This window comes from Onthophagus taurus, chromosome 11, assembly GCF_036711975.1.
Source record: "Onthophagus taurus isolate NC chromosome 11, IU_Otau_3.0, whole genome shotgun sequence".
Taxonomy (NCBI): domain Eukaryota; kingdom Metazoa; phylum Arthropoda; class Insecta; order Coleoptera; family Scarabaeidae; genus Onthophagus; species Onthophagus taurus.
Genome location: NC_091976.1, coordinates 16,421,225 through 16,444,916, shown reverse-complemented (window position 1 = coordinate 16,444,916; position 23,692 = coordinate 16,421,225). Strand labels below are relative to the sequence as shown.

Here is a 23,692-nt window from a genome sequence, read left to right as displayed (position 1 = left end):
ACAGTGAAAATATGCATCTTCTATAACACAATTGATCTATAATCTATCTCTCTGTACTATCTCTCTACAATTTATAACAATTAAACTGCGATATTTATAGTGATAATCTATAAGATAATTTATACTCTTCTCAATGTTAACGACACTCCTCTTGTCACACTCTGTGAACGTTCAATCAGTCAATAAGTCTCATACAGGTATCCTGAAAATCGAATGTTCGTTTCATAAAATACTTATCTTTATAAATACATCCAAAACTTAAATCTTTGCCACGTTTACTTCCTTCTTGCGTTCATTCCCTTTCAATAATAACACAATCTTTTCAATCACAGCTTTGCTAACTTGGAACATTGAAATTACCTAGAATGGAAGTTACAACTTTTCTGTCCACCCCTTTAAAGCACAAATGAAGTCAAAAACTCCGTTAAATTCCATATTTATGATCTGAATCTATGGATCATTATAACAAAAAAAAATCGAAAAATACTATTTAGATATAATTAATTAAAGATAATTAGGACGAACATTTAGATATAATTAATTAAAGATAATTAGGACGAACATTTAGATATAAAATTTAAATTAAATTATATACATTGTTCTTTTCTTCTCTTTCCATTGTTGAAAATTAAAAGAAAAAATTGGTTCTCGCACTTTAACAATGGATATTTATTTAACTGATCAGCTTTAACCGGTTTCGCCTAATTTATATCGGCATCTTCAGAAAGCTTTCTAAATTATACAAAATACAAAATAAAATTAGTTACAAAAATCTTAATCTAGTCGAAGGTAGTTAAAAAACAATTAAAAATTTACGTCTGGAACGAACACTTAAGACAAATTTTGATAAGTTATGTGGATAAAACGGATAGCAAAGCGATGTTATAACATCATTAAAAATATATGTAAAATTTGTGGAATGTTGAAAATGTTGGTCGCTTAGATCGTTCATCGAAACAACTGACATGAAGGAAAAACTGAAATTAAGGTTATGTAAGGTAAAAACGCGCCAAAATCGGAAATAACCAACTGTACATGTTGCCAACCCAGCAACTGGATAACACCCTAACAAAAAACACCAAACCAACAAATTCAAAATTCAACATAATCAAAGGACTTCAACAAATGAATCTTAATATAAGAGAAAAAAAAAGGAGGGGGGGAGAATGAAAGGAAAAATAAAGGATTGGGTGGGAGAATAGGGATGGGAAGGTAGCTGAGGGACACCAGAAGTTGCGGTGAACTACTTGCTACCTAAGTAGTTACCCTCGTTCATCTGGCGATTTTTGGTTTAGTTTGGGAGGTGTAAAAGGAAATCTTAAACACATATATAGTGGCTCCCTGGCAACGTTAATCTGTTCATTTAAACATTTATATGTTGGAAAATTATTCTTGAATTTGTTTATCTCATAGTGTTCGAGTAATTCCATCAAATGTCCTTTGTTAGTTCTATGTATCCATATATATACTATCTCCTATATCGCTGACTCCCTATCTAAGCAATGAGTGGCGAGCGTTTCCATCAAAAGCAGACGGAATGATATATGTTTTGTCTTTGTCGTGCCCCCATGTCGCGTAGGCGCTTGCGCGAATCGTAAATTTTAAAGAGTTTGAAGTGCTTCGCGCGTATTTTATGCAGCTTTGAAATGCAATTATTGTAGATAATTGACTTTAATTATAAATTATCATAGATGCATCAAATAAACTAGAATATATGTACTTTTGTGTGAAATTGACGTTGAATATTGCTTTAAATATCAACTTTATGTAGGTTGTTTATTAAACATTATATTCTTTAAAATTAAAAATATAGTTATTAATTTTTAACATAATTTGTGAGTTCACGCCCTTTAATGAAGTTGTTACATTAATTAAAGATATAAAATATGTACTTAGGGTACTTACTATTTAATGTACATAATATTCTATCATAAAATTTTCATCATATCGATGTAATTATTAATTAAATTTTTAAGAAAAATGTTTCAAGAAAAGGAGGGCTTTGAATTCTTTTTTATTACACTGAGATCGTTCCTTCTACCTGCTCAACCAATTTTTAGGCCCCAAAAATATCTTTTAACAAATTTTCTTCACTTTCTTAACAAATAATAATTACATTTTAAATTGCTTAGTTCTAAAATATGTTAATAATTATGTTATTATACACATGAAACCTATAATATACATAACTAAATATTTAGATTTTAGGTTATGTTTACGTCAAACATTTATTTGGTGATTTATAAACATCAAGGTCATCAGCTGCTATTAATTTTTAATTCACCGTCCAATAAGATAAAAGCGTACTCACCACGTGTTCACGCTTGTCTCTTGAGTAGACGGGGGCACGACAGAGACAGATATATATATATCTGCACTCTAGTGTTTACACTCTTTTGCTGCCTTAGTCAGCGATATAGGAGATAGTATATATATGTATGTATCAGTGTGGCGTTCTCCCTGTCCTCAAGTTCATGTTCGATGTTAAATGACAAGTGTTTTCCAAAATTAGAGTTTGGTTTGGTTTTGTGTTCGTATATCCTTTGTCCCAATTTTCGTCCAGTCTGTCCTATGTATGTGTATGTGTGTATGTAGTTTCATGTGAGGTTGGTTAAACCACAGGTGGTATAACCAAAGCACTTAGGCCCCAACGGTCCCTTTGTACATCCTCACGGTTTACTTCGGCCATGTGTAGGTATATTTGGAGGAGTGAAAGATGTTCGAAGATGGCATCCGATCAGGCTGATACCGCTTCTCGCCTCGCCTTCAGCCGGGCTGGTACTCCAACGCCCAGCAATTTGAATACGACCCCCAAGCCGGGCTGGCTCTGTCCTATGTATGTTGCCATACATGTGCCACATTGTAATTTGCAGATTCCATTATTATCTAGTTTGTCAATGTTATCTTTATTGTTCACTAATAATTTTCCTATAGTGTTATTATTCTTACATGAAATTTTTATATGGTGTTTATTGAGAATCTTTTTAAGTTTCTTATTTATAGTTCCTTGATACTGTATGGATCTATGATATTTGGGTTCGGGGCTCTTATCTGGTAATAAAGTGATTTTTTCCTTCATGTCAGTTGTTTCGATGAACGATCTAAGCGACCAACATTTTCAACGTTCCACAAATTTTACATATATTTTAATGATGTTATAACATCGCTTTGCTATCCGTTTTATCCACATAACTTATCAAAATTTGTCTTAAGTGTTCGTTCCAGACGTAAGTTTTTAATTGTTTTTTAACTACCTTCGACTAGATTAAGATTTTTGTAACTAATTTTATTTTGTATTTTGTATAATTTAGAAAGCTTTCTGAAGATGCCGATATAAATTAGGCGAAACCGGTTAAAGCTGATCAGTTAAATAAATATCCATTGTTAAAGTGCGAAAACCAATTTTTTATTTTAAATTATATACAGCCATATTTTAATATTCCCTTAAATTGGTAATAATTGTTCTTTGTTATGTGTGCTTCTAGTTACCGGATTTGGGGGGGGAAATTGATGAAGACCTAAGACTCGAAGTACTTTGTCTCGTGTAAAGTCTTTAAATATTTCTTTACCTGTCATTAAAACGGTATAAAAAGGACAAGAAGGTGACATCTTTTAAGCAAACAAAACTTATTTAACATTTACGACAAATTTCGTCGAATTATTTCTAATAAATTTCACAATATTTCTCATTCAGGAATAATCATAAACCAACAGTTATTCAAAACAAGATGTATTTGGCCACACATAATTCTCTGGTCAAAGTCTCTCCTGATAGCGAAGTCCGAGCTTTTCCTACAAAGAAGATTTCTACAATAGTATTACGCACGACAGAGGTAGATTTCGAATCGCAAATTTTGTCGCTTATTACCAAACAGGGATCGTTACAAATTCATCTCTCTCCTTTTGATCCCCTGATTAATGTCATTTTTGAGGGATTCGATAGAACCCTTACAATGTACGTTGCTGATAGAGGTTGAATTATCGGTGGAACCACGAACTATGATTAACACTTTTGAGACTTAGATCCTCTCTTGAAAAAGATCTCGGTTGTTGTAATGATGAACTGGTATATGATCATATAGAGTAACAAGTATGTCAATTACAATTACAAATTATTTAAATTGAACTATCGACAAAGAACATTTGTTGGGTATTAGTTTTCCTAATTCGATTCAAATGTTACTTTAGGTTCATTATTCGTGTGCATCAACCTATGATTCTTATAACAGGAAATCTTGGATCATTTCTACCCTTTCATGCTACAGATAGAAGATCTGTAGCATGAAAGGGTACTAACTGTACTGAAGGGGTCTATTCTTGCACTTCATTGTGATACTTATACTTAGGGTTACCAACATTGAGGTGAGGCTGACCCGGAGAAAATGGGTTGACGACAAAATATAAAATATATTCGAGAACACGCAAACAACTGAAAATAAAAATATCAAACTTAACTCAGGCTGAACTTAGCATCAAACTCATTTTCGAAAATTATATTTTTTTCACTTTGTGCAGCCAACAACAATAATTTTTATTCGGGTTCTTTCAGATACTGCAAAAACGCCTCACAGTTCATTTCAAAGTTTATGCTTGTAACTATTTCACCTTTCACGAGTTCCACTTTCATTCTGTTTCGGTTGTCACGCCAATTCGATTCAACGATGGAAAATACCCTTTCCACAGAGGCGTTACTAACCGGAATTGACAGAGCTTTGCAGGCAACTGTCTTGATATTGGTGACATCTTCAACCGTTGTAAACATTTAAACCCAGATTGCTTCAGTGCTGTTAGAACTACACTTATTGCGTAATTGTTTAACATATTTGTTAATTACATTTATTTCATCATATAAGCGGTCTTCATTAACATTTAACTTTAATAAATGAACGACTTTCAGTACAGCTTCATACTTCAAGTCTACTTTTTGAATATTCATTGCAGATAAATATTTAAAAAAACTGTTGTCAAAATCATAATATTTATGTATGTACGATAAAGCACGACTATACACATCTCTAGCTTCGCTTGTAAACTTTTTTTGTAAATATTCATTAAAACTCTTTAGTGAATTATGAACTTTGCTGCCAAAAAAATTATCTCGTAATCGTGTTCCCAATTTTTCCTTTGTTATATACATCACATCATGTAATTCCGTTGAATAGATCTCGTGTTTTTCTAACATAAGTATGGATTCGCACATAAAATTTAAAAAATGTGAAATAAAATATAAATTTATCTCTACCATTGTTACTGTATCTTCCATTCGGTCTACATCAGCTTTGATAAGATGAATTCTAGATGAATGTATCGCAGTTTGCTTCCCCTTGATTTAAAAAATATTCTTTTATGGCAGGCCAAGATAATAATATTCTGTGTACAGCCTTGGATAAACTTAACCATCTAGTAGGTACATTTCGAATCATCTGCCTAAATTCTATATTAAAAAAATCGAAACATGTTTGTAGTTCTCTTCTGGATGTTGTACTTCGTGAAAACTCTGAGTACATTTTGTGAACTAATGTTTCTACATCTAATGATATTTTTTGCAGGCAAATTTTGCGGCATTATGTAACACATGGCAGTTACAATTAGCTTTTAAAATATTTTCATTTTTGATATACAGATTTGTGTTTTCCACAATTTACTGCTACATTGTCTGCTAAATATGCAGTAACATTATTAAGTGACAAGCTATGCTTTTCAAGGCAATCAAGAATTTTACCAGAAATAGCTTCTGATGATTCAAAATCATCGGTATAGAAATCTAAAATTTTATTTTTAATGCCTTCCAATGGCATAAAATAGGTGACTATTAGTGGAAGCAATTTAATATTGCCTTTATTAGAGGCGTCTGAAGATATTGAAAAGTAAGTCGGTATTTGAGTATCTCTTTTAAGGTCGCATACAACAAATTCAACTGCTTTTGGACCTAAAACGTTTTCTGTCAAACTAGACGCTTTTGTTCGTCCACAATGTATTTTTTTAGAAAGTATCGAATCATAAAACAATACATTATTTAATTTAGTGGTACAATCAAAACTGTTATAACTATGTTGGTGTTTAACAGTGGGGTAAACTATGGACAATTCGGAAATAGTAATTCTTGTATTTTCATCAGAATCTTTTTTAGGAAAGAAATTAGTTAACAATTGATGACTGCTTTGAGCAGATAATACCACATAGATTACATTTTCCAGTAAATTCATTTTCTTTTTCAGCCAATATCAAGTATAAGTTATACTTGATTGATCCATATAATTTTGCACACACGTTTGGTAATCTATTAATTTATTTCACCATTGTATTGGGTCGTTATCAAACATTGTTTTCATTTCATTCAATATCTTAAAGGATTGCATTCATAATAATTCTGGTTAGGAATGAAACCATGATAAGGCTCTATTTAATATATAGTGTCTTTCATAATTCTTTGTCTATAATCACGTTCTTCTATCATTTCTTGATAAAGTTCTTTGCTTGCACAAGTTTTAAAATCATTCAACGAGGTGATATTATCATCGACCCCCAGGGTTTGTTTCACAAGACTATATTTTTAGGTCATATTTTTCCCACCTCAACGCGTCGCGACTCTCGTCTATTTTCCTTCACCTCACACATGAATTTGTAACACGTCTTTTGGGAGCTTTCTTTACACGTTATGAACACACACATAACTTTAGTTTAAATTAATTTTAATAAGGTATCTTCGAATAAGTTTTGACATAAACGCATAATCACCCACCTAAGTCGCAACGTAAGGTTGTCGTAAATTTTTTCTAATGATCATAATCTTACTATTACTACACAGCATGCTTATAATAATTATTTACAATTATTCTTATTCTTCGTAACTATGAAGTGTTGATAGATGGCGCATACAAATTATTGAATTGTCACACTCGAATTGTATGTACAGTGTGTTAATTAATTATCGTACGCGACGTCATCATTGCAATTATGCAACCAATATCACAGTACTGGTATGGCAATACGTGATTTGCGTATTTGATATTGCATTGATGTTGCATACTTGCAATGATGACGTCGGGTACGATAATTAATTAACACACCGTATGTATTTAGTATTAGGCAACATCTTAAAGTTGCTTCGTGGTGGGGTAGTAGAAATTAGATTGATATCACTTAGTAGCCAAAATGTCACACATAAGACTTTTTTTGTACTCCTTTCTTCCTCTATCTCTCTCTCTTCTCTATCTAATCACTTGCTACTACGGTTGTTTGTGATATATCGCAAATATAGGCAGTTTGAGCACCTCTGCTATGAACGAGCTTGTTAATGAATACTCTAAAGGTTGTAATGAAATACGTTCCGCTAAGTTCTTCTTTAAGTAGATAATAGCTCCTAAAATAATCAAAACAGAAATAATCATGTTTTCTGCAGTGGGTTTTTCGTTTTCTCCTTTCATTTGGAAGCATCAATAAAGTTATAAAAAACATGGAGATCCAGCATTCCTGGTAAATACTAACCTTTAAAAAATGTAGTACGACTAAAAAACTAGGATCAGAAGAACTGTCCATGAGTAGTAGTGTTGCACAAAATAGCATGAAGCCTCCTAAAATGTGCTATGCCGTTTCGCCCAAACTAATAATTTCAATCTGCCAGAAAATAGCAAAAGTTCAAAACTATCACTACCAAAAATACAGAATTCTCAATAATAGTGCATATATATAAGTCGTTTACCAAGCAGCAAACGCCTTGCAGGAACTTCGTCGTCATTTACAGCAAGCCTGGGATCAGATTTTATATGATAGCAATTGATCATCTCATTCAGAGCATGCCTCGCAGAGTTAAACAGTGCTTAAACAATCGTGGGCATGCAACATTTCATTGATATAAATTGTTGGATTTCTTTTTTCAATTATTACGATTTACTACTGAAACAAATACAAATTACTTGTAAAAAAATCAGCTTTGTAACTTAGCTCTTTCGAGGTGTTGCCATTTTTTGGCACGTAGTATATCATTAATTTAAATTCCAATTCACTAAAGTTGTCTTCACGGCCTGTAGACGGGTTGTCAGCTACTACGTAACAAATATTTTACAATGATTAGGATGATAATTAGGTACAGTTAGGAGATTCTTGCGTTGGGAAGTAACTTTCAATCTTTATCGAGTGCAGTATTATAACGCAGGTTCAGATGAGCTCCATGCCATGATCTCTACTGATGGTATTCTTATGGCAAACCAGAAATAATCATGTTTTCTGCAGTGGGTTTCTCGTGTTCTTCCTTCATTTAAGAGAATCAATAAAGTTATAAAAACCACGGATATCCAGCATTCCTGGTAAATACTAGGTAACTTTTAACAAATGTAGTACAACTAAAAAACTGTCCATGAGCAGTAGGTACAGTGTTACACAAAATGGCATGAAGCCTCCTAAAATGTGCTATGCCGTTTTGACCAAACTAATAATTTCATTCTGCCAGAAAATAGCGAAAGTTCAAAACTATCACTACCAAAAAATACAGAATTCTCAATAATAGTGAAACATGCGTATCGTTAAATGCAATCACTCCACCTAAAACCGTTAAAGTGAGCAGCTTGAAGCTTCGTGAAGTTGATTGATTGTTTGTTGGTTAATAAAATAAGACGGCTAAACCCGAATGTTTCTAGTTTTTGGTCTCGTATTAGTTCTAGTAATAAAATAAAAATACATAACAATATATCGCTGAATAATTGCTAAAACTAGAGCTAACACTAGCACTAGAACTAACTAACACAAGACTTAGAACTAGAAACATTGGGGAATCGACGATTAAATATATTAATTATCGATTTAAATAATTCTTGTCACTATGATAACTAAGCTCTTAACCAAAATTTTAGCTAACATAAGTTATCATTTTTAACTTCATTTTTGAGGTATTACTGATAAATTTTCGAGATACCATTATAATTTTAGTGGAAAATAATATGATTAATCTTACTTCATCTTACTAGATAAGCATTTTTTTCGTATTAATCACTTTATAATAATTGAAATTGATGTGAAATATGCCGGGCTACTTAGCATTGAATATCTTTATTGAACTAATACAGAGGGCTCCAATTAGTAGAGGATATCAGTTCAAGTAGTTTCTCTACGGGCTCTTGTGGTGGCCTATAGTAAGCCACCACAGGGCTACTCGAACCGGAATTGATAAATGCGGAAATGGCGATTCGATGTTAACCGAATTAGGACCGATTAATAGTGTCTATTTAAGCCGATTACCATTTCATTACTATACGTGGGCCATTTTTGCACGTGCGTGCTCTATAAAGCGATTATCGGATTTTCTGATATTACGTATGATATTCGAAATTTCATTGTTTCCCACAATTGAGTCATAAACTAGCTTTGTGTAGCATAATCCAAGACTTAATCTTGTATTATTGGAATAAATAAAAAAAAAAATACCTCTTGGTGAGTTATATAAATTGGTTTATTGAATATTATCCAAACTGTTGTTTCCCAACATCCAGGATGCGTTGTTGAACCTTCATAAGTCATAAATTGATCGGTATCTGGTAGTAAACTTCTTAAAGACAGATGTTTTATTGGTATTGCAGCACCTGAAAATGAAAAATATAAAATAAGAAGAAAATACTACTTTTTATGATGTTAAATGATATGGTGGAATGAAAGAAAGATGATAAAAAGAGGGTCGGGGCGCTCGGTCGTTTTCAATTGCGTCAAGACGCCAACAGTCTGGTGGTTAATGTAACGTGAAATTCATAACGCGACCTCCTTATGCTGCGGAGACAATGTCCGACGTAAAAGTTACGAGTTTCCGGGCGAGATTCGTCGCATCGCGTCGTCGTTTTACTTCTCGTTTTACTCTCGGCAGCTTCTACTCCCGTGATTGTTATGTAAAATTTCGAAGAAGTTACTTGAAGAAATCTTGAACGCGTCTTTTGGAACCTTATTTTTTCTTTTTAGTTTTAATGTTTTTTTTGCAATTTCTTTATTGGTGAAAATTCCATGTTTTATTAAAATACAAAGTTTTTAGCTTTTTTTTGTTGTTCGACTACATGCAAACCTGGTACTTAAATTCAATTTCCCAATTATATTCTTCGTAATAAGGGCACTTTGTTGGGCTTGTGTAATAAGCTTTAACGCAAAAAATGCATTTATACGGAAAACAAATGCGTTAATGAGATACTGCCACAAAATTTATATTTAATTGCTGCGAAAAACATAAAAAAAATAACACAATAAAACTGAGTTCTCATAGAAGTTATAAACTAACATGGCTTGTTCTGACTGACATAATTGCGCTCGGTTTTTACGTCTAGTATGTGTATAGGACTGCAGTTGCAAGGCCTTTGTTGTTTCCATAAAGTGAACAGGAGAGTGGCTCGTTACGAAGAGGAGGCTCCGTGCGGTAATTCGAGGTGACTGGGGCGAATACGAAATTAAGACCGGGGCCGGTGTGTAATTTTTAAGTGAAAATTGCCGCATTTCGGCTCGTTTATTTGGGGGGAAGCAGCGGTTTTTTGGACTTTTCCCCTTTCCAAGCAAGTTTCAACTACTGCGCCCATCCGGTATTTGCATATGTTCGTGAAACTGCCGGATAATGTACTGACGCTACTTCTGCAAGCTACAGCTGCCCACAAATGAATACTTTTTTAAAGAAAAAAATAACAATTTTAGGATGATAACATAATACGTGGTTCGAATAGGAACTTAGAATGAGTTATATTTAATGTAATTGTAATTTTCAAACATACAGTGTATTAATTAATTATCGTACCCGACGGCATCATTGCAAGTATGCAACCAATATCACAGTATTGGTATTGCAATATGCGATTTGCGTATTGGAATACAATACTGTGATATTGGTTGCATACTTGCAATGATGACGTCGCGTACGATAATTAATTAACACAGTGTACTTCATTGTGAATCTGTGAACATATGAATAAGTAAGTATATATACCATGGGCCGAAAAAATTGCAACACCTCGAAAAAGATGAGCTGGAACCTTAACAAAACAACTGGATGCATGCATCATATCGATTCACAAAGAATTGCAAGATTTTATATGGTTGTTTGCAACAATCTGTAATAGGAAAGTTAGAAACTGCATCAAAAAGTAAATACCATTTGGTGACTGATATCTAGAATTGCTAGAAGCGAAATTATTGTTATGCACTTGGCAAGTATTCCGTTTCGTGGAATTGGTCGAAGATTGAATCGGAACCCTTCAACAGTGCTTCGAGTATACACTGCGTGGTCTGTAGAACATAAACAACATCCTCGTCCTGGAAGCGGACGTCCTCGAGCGACTAACGAACGTGAAGATCGTCGCCTTAGACAAATGAGACTTAGAGACAAATTTCGTTGAAGAAAGATTTGAGGCAGATAGTGTGGCAGAGAACTATGAACCGACGAATTTCATCTTTTAATCTCCATTCATACCGACCTTTACGACGTCTTCCTTTGACGACACATCACAAAAGAGCCAAATTTCTATGGTGCCAAGAAAAACAACGTTGGATCGATGAATGGGATCACATAATGTTTAGCGACGAATCCCGGTTCGGTTTGCGACAAAATGATCGACAGGTAAGAAGATTCCGTGGTGAGCGGCGCAGATTAGATTTAGCCCTTCGTGGTTACGGCGGCCAAACACCTGGTATTATGGTATGGGGTGCCATATCGGGTATAAGTCACCTCCATTTGTTATCCCCAGCAGTTTGAATGCATACCTACGAGGTTTTACAGCCTCATGGATTTTTAGCCATACCCAGGCTAAACGAACGCTCTGACATCATGTTCCAACAGGTTCCACATCTGTCGGAACTTCCTACACGAAAAAGGAGTGTGTGGGATATGATGGGTCACTGTATAAGGCGTTTACCAAGCAGCAAACACCTTGCAGGAACTTCGTCGTCATCTACAGCAAGCATGGGTTGAGATTCCACAAGATAGCATTGATCATCTCATTCAAGCATGCCTCGCAGAGTTAGACAGTGCTTAAACAATCGTGGAGATATAACACTTTATTGGCATAAACTGTTGATATATTTTTTCAATTATTATAATTTACTACTGAAATAAATACAAATTACTTGTAAAAATTTCAGCTTTGTTAGTCAGCTCTTCCGAGGTGTTGCCACTTTTTTGGCACATAGTTTATATCATTAATTTAAATTCCAATACACCAAATTTGTCTACACTGTCTATAGACGTGTTGTCAGCTACTACGTATCAAATATTCTACGATAATTAGGTACAATGAGGAGATTTTTGCATTGGGAAGTAACTTTCAATCCTTTATCAAGTGCAGTATTATAACCCAGGAACAGCTGAATCTATGCCATGCTTTTTTCTATTGATGTTATTCTTATGGCGTTTTTCTACGAAGATATAGAGTTTCCAATATTTTTAAATCGAAATTGTACCATAACGACTCAGTTACAGCCTATAGAACCTTGACTAGAACCAGCTTGACTATCTCAAAATATCGAATATCCTATTCAGACTAGGACAAAGTATACAATAGGATAACCATTGATAAAGCAGAACGACAGTTCCAGAAAATCTGAAAAGCTCGTTTTAAGAAGTTCAAGACATAACAACATAAAATACAGAAGAGAAAAAGAACGCATAATCAGTGAAACCAGTGGTCAATTGATTTATCGCTTTAACTAACAAAAAAAGAACGACGGTGCTAAGGCATTAAATTGTGCGGTCATTCCGACTTGAATGTCAAAAAACAGAAATCATGTGTGAAGTAAAGATTTGCAAGATTCCAGAAGTATAATATATTAATCAAGACGTAACAAGAATGTAAAAATCAGCCAAATCATAAATTAGATAGAACTAGATAGAACTTAGATAGAAGATAGAACTGACTTAGTCATTGTCTGCAAAGGTAATAAAATAAACAAGTTAGGAGCTGAAAGAGTTATACCAAGAAACTTCTATATTAAGTATTCATTACATTTTGTTAAATTGATTGACAATATTTTCCTGGATCCACGGGATATATTAATCAGCTGCGACGTGGAATCATATTTTACCAAAGTACAAAAGTGCATACTTGACTGTCATCGAACGTTATCGAGTTACTTAAACTGGAAAAGAGAGTTATACCAGCAATATAAGGTAACGTATAGTCTACTCCAAATATACTAATTATAATTTAAAAAACTACTCGCACCGTCATCTCTGTATTTAATGAGAGTATTCCAAGTATTCTCTCAATTTTCCTCATCACAATATTGTTTTGTGTCCTAGTTTTATAATTGCTGTAAATTGTATTTGTTCTTAACATGAGTGAATGTTTAAAATTTGATACTAATAACAAAAGAAAAATTAAAGAATTAGAAAATGATGCTATTCCATCATCGAGTACCAGTTCTTGCGAGGAACAACCTAAAGAGAAGTTGTCGCATGTTAGTGAAATGAAACGTCCAGTTCAAGCTTCCAGTATGACCAAAATGTGTAGTTTACGGAGAAATGGTTTAATGGTAGTATGAAGGTTTGCTCGAAAATATAAATGAGTGCAATATACTAAAAGTTTGGTTGTACTAATGAAGATGCTAATGAAGCTTCCTCTCGTATTAGTTACTGTACCGCCAAAAATGGTAAAAATCACACCATTGATAAAAATTGATTTTGAAATTGAAAATTGAAACTGATAATATGGTGGATCAATAACAGTAAACATTTTTCCATCCAAGTATTTTTCCAAATATTTAGTATTTGAATTTGTGGAGTTTGCTTTGTTATCTTCTTTTTGACGACACGTGTATTTTTAATACAGCCGATTCCTACTTTGCTAAAAATGGGGTAATGTGGTCAGAATGCAGTGGCTTAAGTACTGACGGTGGTATGTCTACGTCAGAAAATTATTCTGGTCTCCAAGGAACTGTCAAAGCAGTAACTTCCTTGCTAAAGTGGATACATTGTTGGATCCATCGATAAGTTATGGTAAAAGTGGACAATTTCATAAAATCCCACCACACAAATTCAAGGCTGTTCAGTCCATTTCTTAACACAATGATAAGTATTTAGAAAACCCTACTCCTTCCTACTGAGGTTCGATTGTTGTCTTGGTGTAAAGTTCTTATTTAGCTTAGAAATTTGATGATCATGTATGGCTTCAATATATTATAGCATCAAAACCTTGTATGCATGTCCGATTTTTTTCCTAGACTATGTTCCAGGTTATCGACAAAATCGATAACATTCGTTAAAAATAGAATTTTTTATGTTTTGTATTGAAAACAAGCACAGTTTTGAAACACAAAAGTATCTCCAGAAATTAAGAAACAAATTATTGAATATCTGAATGGACAGAATGAAGGCAGCTTTCGATAAGTATTTTCCATAATGTGGAACAGATAACCACTGGATCACGTACCTTTTCAGTGTAAAGTATTTTCAGTGCATATCTTTATTAGCCCAAGAAAAAGTGAAGTTGTTTGAACTGAAAACGGATTCTTTACTTAAGGTAGAATTTAAAAAGATTCTGGAAATTCTGGACTGACCTGATAGAATATTCTGAAATAATCAAAAAGCCTATCGGTATCGTTCAAAAGTATAGTATTAGTGAAGTGGTCTTTCTCATCCCACACTTACTTCAAAAATAAGTACAGGAATAGATTTTTCTAACCTGGCATGGTATTACTCATCTTCTGATGCGGATTTTGAATTAATGAGTGTTAGTAAACAACTTTCAAGGTTCTCATTAATTCTTAACTGGTAAAAGTAAAAGTAAAAGTTGAAGCTCGTCAATTTGGTGCCATATTGATGCAATATTATACAATACATATTGCACTTATTTCAGAAGTTTCTTAATTTTTATTTATAAATGATGTGGTGTTTAATTTTAAAAAGCGGTTGAGCCAAAACCGCCTGCGGCCGAGGCGCTACTGTTGATATAATATGGACAACGCGATGATTTTGGCATTTCGATCACTGAAAATCAATAACGTTTTCCCGTTGGCACAAATGCTGGCCCAAACCATCACAAAAGCAATGAAATGTCTGCTAGCGTTGATTTTTGCAGCAGTGATCTTCTGCTGACCCTTCTTGAGTAATTGATGTTGGATCTGATGTTATCGGAGTGGTTAGATCGTGAAAATCTTCTCATCAGTGAAGAGAACTTTTGATAAACAAGCATCAGCGATCAAGCAAATCATTCGGCGAGAATTTTCCAATCTTTTCAGCTTCATAGTATAGTTTAGGATATGTAGCCGACTGATCTTGTAGCTTCGTGAATCATACAGAATAATGTATAATTCTGAGTGATTAAGCCGAGGTCACCTGCGGCCGAAGCGCTGCAATCAATACTGGAAAACAAATATTACCTGTACGATTAGATGCTACGTCGATACAATTTATACAATACATATTGCAGTGCCTTAATATCAAGCAACCTCGATTTAGTCACGCGTTAACTAAGCTACCACCAGAAAATAAATTTCCATTATAATAAATTACCATCCCACTGACGCTTTCTCTATTAATAATCAGTTCTCTAATTAGAATCAGAATATGCCTTTATATTGTCCATTCTCTTTATATTTACTAAAAGTTAAACACAAATTTTTATTACTTTCATATATTTTAATACTTCTTTTTGCTGCCTCGGTTTATAAAAATCTTGCTAGAAAAGCGTACGATATTATTTTCGTTATTGATATTGAAAACATCGAGAATTTTTAATAAATTTCTGAATTTAAACAATCATACATAATCAATTGTATGTACAAGTCATAATCTGCATGTTTTGCTGGTCTCTTGTATATTTTCAGTTTTTCGTTTTAGATTTTAACTGCTCTTGACCCTGCTCTGTGCATCTTTCAACGTTATTATTTCTCCTATTCTTGAATTCTTTAGACAATTCTCCTCCAGAATATCCAAACTAGAATAATAAATTCCATGAATAATCCATTTTTTCAGAGAAGGAAGTGTATGCATAAGTATGTACAAATTTTTAGCTTTCATTCCTTTTACAAATCTTATTATTACATTTTCTGTGTCCGATATTTTTTTACTAAGTATACGAAATTTCATTATTGCGCAAAGAGGTTTTCGTGGTCCCCACACATCAGCATAAAAATAATTCTTCTAATCTTCTTATACGTGATCCTGCTTAATAAAACATTAAATGGTCATATCAGTCTTCTTTTCGACTACCAGTTTATGCCTGTTTCATTAACATCAACGATGCTGAATCTTTATGTTCTTAGATTTCTTGATGTCCCGAACATAATCCCACTTTCTGCTTTGTTTTGTCTAATATTGCTTGAATTATCCTCTTCTCTTCCTCGTCCAACTTCCCACCTTCATCTTCCTTGAAATCTACTTCTGATAACTATCCTGAGTTTTATAATTATAATAATTGGACTTCTTTCTTGAAATATAGTTGTATCTAGTTTCTATCTAACTTTATTAAAAGTTCTGGAAAACTCGAACTACTACGTACGTACACTAGTGCTACTGTTGATCTGCATATAACAGATCATAAATCAACATTTCTATACATAAATCTGTAATCCGGCGGTGAAAGATCCAAAACTAAACTTAATCAGAACATAAGAAAAGTATTAGACAACAAAAAAATAAAATTGGAGATATCTCAGGTTGACTGGGGTTCTTATTATAAATTGCATGTTGTGGAAAAAATGGCAAAACAATTAATTAATACTATACAAAGGGGTATACTTAACAATACAAATGAAATAAAAACAGGAAGAGGCAATAAAAGACGAAGTAACTGGATAACACAGGCTATAATAAGATCCGTTAATGAGAAGGAAAGATTACTTATAAATTACAAGCGAAATCCCAATGATACCACAAGAGAAGCTTTCATAAAATATAGAAACAAATTGAATAAAATTATTATAGAAGCCAAAGGAAAATATTATCAAACAGAAATAAGTAAGAAAGCTAATAATGCGAGAGGTTGTGGGAAGTCTTGAGTCAAATTCAAAATGCGAATAACCAAAAAAATATACAAGAAATAATGAATAACAATAAAAAAGTTACAAACAAACAAGAAATAGCTAATCTGCTTAACGATTATTATATAGATGTGGTGGATAAGCAGCTTAAGCATATCCGTATACCGACATGGGATCTAACAGAAAGTGCACTGTGTCTCTAAAATGTCTAATACAAAATCTAAAAAATAATAAATCACCGAGAAGAGATAATATAAAAGTTGAAACACTCAAAAATCTGCGTGAAGAAGTAACAAAACTCATTACTGCGTTAAATAAAGTATTTGAAAGTGGAGTATATCCATCTCACCCATTCTCTGCTTGGAAAGGGCACTCCAACATTAGCAATATTTTTGGATCTAGCAAAGGCATTTGAAACTCTATAACTCATCAGCGATTGTTGAATGCTCTAGATGCCATAGCAATAAGAGGCATAGTCAACACTCTATTTTGCAGTTATTTAACGGTTACAAACAGTCAAATATTGATGATGTACATAGAACTGATCAAACTATTAAAAATGGCGAGCCTCAAGGAACAGCTTCTTAACTTCTCACGTTGCGAGGGATATGACATGCTTTACTGATGATACTGATGCTGTATACTCAGATGCGTGGGAAAGGGTGACAAAACATTTTTCATGCCATTCTCGACCTATGGTAATCAGCTGCCAGTCTACGATGAATTGTCTGTTAATTTGACAATAAACACCCTATGCATCAAATCCACACATACTTTTCGTTATCTGGGAGTGGTAATTGATAGTCACATGAGGTCAAGAACATTGAGAACTTTACTGTATAAATTCAAATATCTAAGCTCCATACTCAATGCTTATCATTTAAAGGCACTGTATCATTGTTTGGTAGAGTCGAATCTGTGGAATTCTGGCAAGGGGTGGTCTATACCAGGGGTGGCCAAGCTCTTTGATAGTCCGAGCCATTTTTCAATTTGAAATTTTTCGCGAGTCGCAATTAATTACGTATATATTAAAACGGTATGCAAAAAAGGTTACAAAAATTTTTTTTACCGAAATTATATTAAATGTACTAAAAAAAAAAGGTACTCGGGTACATTTATCGAGAGCCACAAATAATCCTTCAAAGAGCCGCATGTGACACTCGAGCAGCAGTTTTTCCACCGTTGGTCTATATGATACTCACTTAAAACCATTGGAGATACTACAGCGTAGGATTATTAAGAAGATATTACGAAAGGAGAACTTGTACCCATCAGCACACCTATGTTTGGAGTTTTGGACGTTCGCAACTTATTTATATTCGAGGTTATAACTTACACATGCAAAAATAGACATTTCCTAAGGAATGTGGACCATCACTACAATACCAGATATAAAAAAGACAATAAGACCAATACAGACCAATAAGTTTACTTCCGGTGATGTATAAAATATTTATGTCCATAATTACAAGGAGAATAGAGCAACACCTGCCATCCTCCGAAGATCAAACAGGATTTAAGAAGAAATTCTCCACGCTAGACAATATTTTAGTTGTGCAGCAACTGATAAAAAAATCGATGGCTATGACTTCACAATGATCTTATTATTTGTAGACTTTGAAAAAGCGTTTGACAATGTAAATGTCATACAAACGTTTGGTATGGAAGATCAGCACATTCGTATATTACTCAAAACTAAACATCGAAATGAACAATAATAAAAGGACGATAACTCTAGGAAATGGATTGAAGCAAGGTGATGTGACTTCTGCAAAGCTATTCAATGCAGTATTGGAAACAATGTTTGTAGAAGAAGAATGGAAAGACTTGGAAATAAGAATAAATGGGCAATTGTTGCACAGGCTAAAGTTTGCTGATGACATAGTACTTATAGGAAAAAACGAAACAGAAGTAAGAAAAGTACTGGAAACAATATCGAGAAGAGGAAACCAAACTGGTCTGGAGATAAATATGAGCAAGACAAAAGCAATGTACCACGTCAATTGTGAACAAAAAAATAAAATAATTGTTAATGGAAAGGAAATCGACAAAGTAGAGCATTTCGTATATCTCGGACAAAAGATTACAACTAAAAACATAGGAGAAGAAATAACACGATGAATGGCAATAGGATGGCAAATGTTTAACAGATACAAAAATATATGGAAATCAAACATAGAACTGGAGAAAAAAAAATTGTGGGAAATGTGTGTTCTCCCTGTCATGATTTATGGATGCGAGACATGGATATTAACAAACAAAATGATTGAAAAGATTAGGGTAACAGCAAGGGCAATGCATAGAAGGATGACTGGCATTACGAAGAAAGATAAAAAATCAAAAGAATGGATAAGGGAAAAGTCAAACATTAAGGATATTAGAAAAATAGTATTGGACCGCAAATGGAATTGGGCGGGTCATATTATAAGAGTAAAAGATAAGAGATGGACCAAGAAAATCTTAGAATGGTACCCAATGGACAAAAAGAGAAGCAAAGGAAGACCAACTGCCAGCTGGGAAAATGAGTTTAAGAGGAGTAACATGACACAGGGTAGCTTGGGACCGACAAGAATGGAATAGAATGAAGGATCCGAACTTACTCCCATTATGGGAATGCCACGGTTAACACCGAAATGGTCACCAAAACAAACAAGAGTGAAGATATACTATTCTTTTCATCAGATTCCGATTTTCGATTAGTGAGTGATAATTATAAAGATTTAAGTGAATTGTAAATGAAATTTTTAATCGTATATATAAACCACTTCTTCTCAGTGCTAATTTGTTTTATTTTTTATAAAATTGAAACATTATTTCTTCGACGTTTCGAGCTTTATAATGCTCATTATCAAGAAATTATCATCTAAAATTAAATTAAAACATCAAAACTATACAACGACATACCAAATATAATAATGTAAAACGTTTAAAATTATATTTCTATAAATAATAGCGTACCCTCTTAGCGCAATCTTACATTGTAAATTTTATTTTAATGATATCACGTATCGCTGACTGCAAAATTATCAATGGAATAATTCCATGTTGTTTGAAACGTGTATCGAAAACTTGTATACTCAGGTGGGGGAAAAACGTATTCTTGTATTACCTCAACTTGTATATTTTTACATCTTTTTATGGAATTTGTTAAAAGAAATTTTATATATTTAAATCATGAATAATTATTCCTGCGTAATGTATCCCGATTCCACCAGCGTTCGTTTTATAATTCACTGTGCTATCTATGTTTTTTGTTATAAATATAGATTCTAAATTTTTTCTATTTAGTGTATTTCCACTAGTTGATAATACTTTTGGGTTATCAAAATTAAAAGTATGGTGTTCTTGTTTACTATGATAACATAGAGCTGTTTTATGTATGTTTTTTATTTGTTTTGTGTCGTATTCATGTTGTCGCAGTCTTTTCTTTAAATGTTGTTTTGATTCACCAATGTATGATTTGTCACAATTGTTACATTTTAATTGATATATTGTATTAATTTTGTCCTTTATTTTTATTTTATCTTTCATGTTTGTTAAGTAATCCTTTACTTTGTTATTATTATATTTGGCGAATCCTATCTCGTTAAATTCATATTGTTTAAAAATAGATGTTATTTTATTTGTTAATTGTGGAATGTAATTTGTTTTGTGATATGATGTATTAGATTTTCTTTCTGTTCGTTTTTTGGTCTTATCATTGTTCAAATGATTTTGCTTGTTTGTATTTTCTGGTATGGTCGGTTTTATTACTTCCATGTAATTAGTTATTCAGTTTCTTTTTTTATTATTTTCAACTCTAGATCTAAGGTTGTAATTATGTGATGATTGAGTATTTATATTTGTGTTAATATTTAATGGTACATCAGTCATTTCCGCCAATGCGCGATCAACGCTTTCATTTTGGATTCTATTATATATGGAATACCAAGCATTATTTATTATTGGTTTAGAAAAAGAGTTTTCTAATAGTATGTCATATACTTTTAATTTAATTTGTTTTAAAAAAGGTGGATCTGTTACTGATGTGACTCTACGTATTAGATTGTTCATGGTGTTAATTATCTGTGACTTTGGGTGGTTACTCATATAGTGTAATATTCTGTTACTGGAAGTTTCTTTCTTATACCAAGTAGTGTAAATTTTATTTTTGCTGTTATCAATAATTAATTTTAAGTCTAGAAAAGGTAGTTCATTATTTTTTGTTGTTTCTGTTGTAAATTTTAATCTATTATTATAATTATTAAATGCTTCCAATAAGGTTTTGTATTTATCAATTGGTAATATTAACAGTAGATCATCAATATATTTAACTAATAGTATTGGTTTTATTTGTGTTTCAATTAATTTTGTTTTTAGTAGGTTATTCAATACGATTCCACTCAAATTTATGCTAAGGTTGGAACCCAAGGATAGTCCGAAACTCTGTTTATAATATATGTCCTTATATTTAAAATAACTATTATGTGTACATAATTTAATTCCTTCTATAAATAGATTTTTATTTTTAATTACTGTGTGATCAACAATGTTATGCCAATTCTCTTCTAACAATTCTATTATTAATCTCAAAGGTATATTAGTAAAGAGAGAAATTATATCGAAACTTAGAACTTCATAATTATGTAAATTTTCTATTTCTAAAGTCTTCAATTTATTCTTTAATTCTAAAGAATTTTTTATATCGTAGTCGTTCAAGCTATTTAAATTATTTAATGAGTTGTTAAGAAACTTAGAGAGGTGGCTATTAGTAGATCCGTCTATATTATTTAAAATTGGTCGTAAAGGTTGGTCTATTTTGTGTGCTTTAATCAATCCGTGGATACGTGGAGTAACATAATGAGTTGGGGCCAGCCCTAATTTAAGTTGCTTATCTATGTATCCATTTTTTTCTAGTCTTTTTAAATAATCGTTTATTTTATCTGTCGGTGATGGTCCTGGATCAATTTTAGTAGTTTTATAAGTGGTTTTGTCACTTAGTAAATAATTCATTTTATTGTCATAATCTTTATCGTACATGATAGCTATCTGTTTTGTTTTATCTGTCTTTATCATTATTATGTCTTCATGATCTAGTAAGAATTGTTTTAACATTTTTAAATCGTTGTTAATTGTTTTATGAAAAATATGTTTATTATCACTATATCTGCTGTTATTATTGTTATGCTTTTTACTCTTTTTTAAAAAATTTGTCAGTTTATTTATTATCGAATTTCGTGTTATATTTATGTGGTTCTCAGATGTTTTAACCAGAGTAAAAATCCTTTCTATGTCGGCTATGAGTAGCATGATATCTTTATGTAATTTCTTTTTAATGTTATTAACATCATAGCAAAAATTTTCTCCTAGAGATAATACATTAATAATGTTATTAGGTATTTTTTCTTTTGTTAAATTCGTTACTCTATTTTTCAAAAATAAGTTATTACATTCAATTATGTGTTCATTATTACATAAATTTGTGTTGTTAAAGTTTTTTTCCTCAAAAATTGAGGTAAATTAATTCTATTATTGTTAATTTTAAGTGTTTTATATAATTTATGTTGTATGTTGTTAAAATTACTATTAGCCTGTATATTAATAATACTTATTAATTCTAATTTACAACTATTTGTATCTTCTTTTGTTAGATTTACACTTAACAGATTTTGAATGTAGGATGTAATTTTGCTAATTAACCAATAAGTTTGTTTTATTTCGTCTCTTAAAATATTATTATTTAAATTTTTGGTTTTTAAATTGTTTTTATGATATTGTAAATATTCACCATAAAATAGATTGTCAATATTTTGAGTATTTTTTCTTATATGTAGAGGTATTATGCCTAATATTTGTGCTTGTTTCAAATACTTTAACTTACATTTTGCATTTGTTAATTTTAATATTGGTTTTAGTAAATTGCGCTCACCGACGCACATACGTTGATTTTAACTATTTAAGCGGTCAAAAGTTGAATTCAAAAAGTAATCATAATTACAAAGGAAATACACAAAGAGTCAATATTTAAGTTTCTGTGTCTGTCACTAAAGTGAGGGTGATGGATCCCGATAGTTCAGATAAGAATCAATAGGGATTACAATATTATAAAAAACCTGCGATGTTTTTAACGATTGAAACCTTGTGTGTTTTTGAAACGAAATTTCCTGTATATTTTGCTTTTAAAATCTATTTTGTTGTACCATCGCGCCCGATCGAGCTATAATTCTTTTTGACTATGATACTTTGTACTTTCATTTAACTGATGACGATTAAATCAGCTGCAGATACGGCGTGTTTCATAAATTTCAGAGACTTATACGTTATGACTTGAAATAGAGGAAAAAACACGGAATTTGATTTTTCTATATTATTCTGTTTTCAAATGATTTCAACATCATCTAGCACGTCTGGAATAAAAGGAGTACCTTGTCGATATTTATATGATCAACAGCAACAACTCAATTTTCCAACTGTATATAAAACAACTATTCATCTAAACTTGGATAATTGAGTCATTTGGAAAAGCATCTCTTGTCGTACTCATGTAACGCTGAAGATAAGATAAGATGTCTGAAGAAAAGTTTTGGTTACTTTAAATCTACAATAAAAGTGAAATGGTCGAAAGCTGTAAACGACTGTAGACGATGAGGTTATTATTCATGCTGCACAAACAACCTTAAGAGAAAGAGGCAAAAGAGATGCATCCCAAATTCTGAAAAACATCACAAATTCTCCACTCGTGCTGGAACATATAAGAAAGCTTTCCAACCCAAATATTGCC

At 32.4% G+C, this 23,692-nt stretch overlaps 1 protein-coding gene across 4 annotated transcripts in view; it reads right to left on the bottom strand.

Annotated features, from left to right (window-relative positions):
* LOC111418593 (carbonic anhydrase-related protein 10-like) overlaps positions 1 to 23,692 on the bottom strand; it is a 381,413-nt gene that overhangs the window by 45,318 nt on the left and 312,403 nt on the right. For all 4 annotated transcript variants that reach the window (XM_071199805.1, XM_071199802.1, XM_071199803.1 and 1 more), the window contains exon 7: positions 9,421 to 9,575. In XM_071199805.1, coding sequence (XP_071055906.1) covers positions 9,421 to 9,575 — 155 coding nt within the window. The remainder of the gene's footprint in view (positions 1 to 9,420; positions 9,576 to 23,692) is intronic.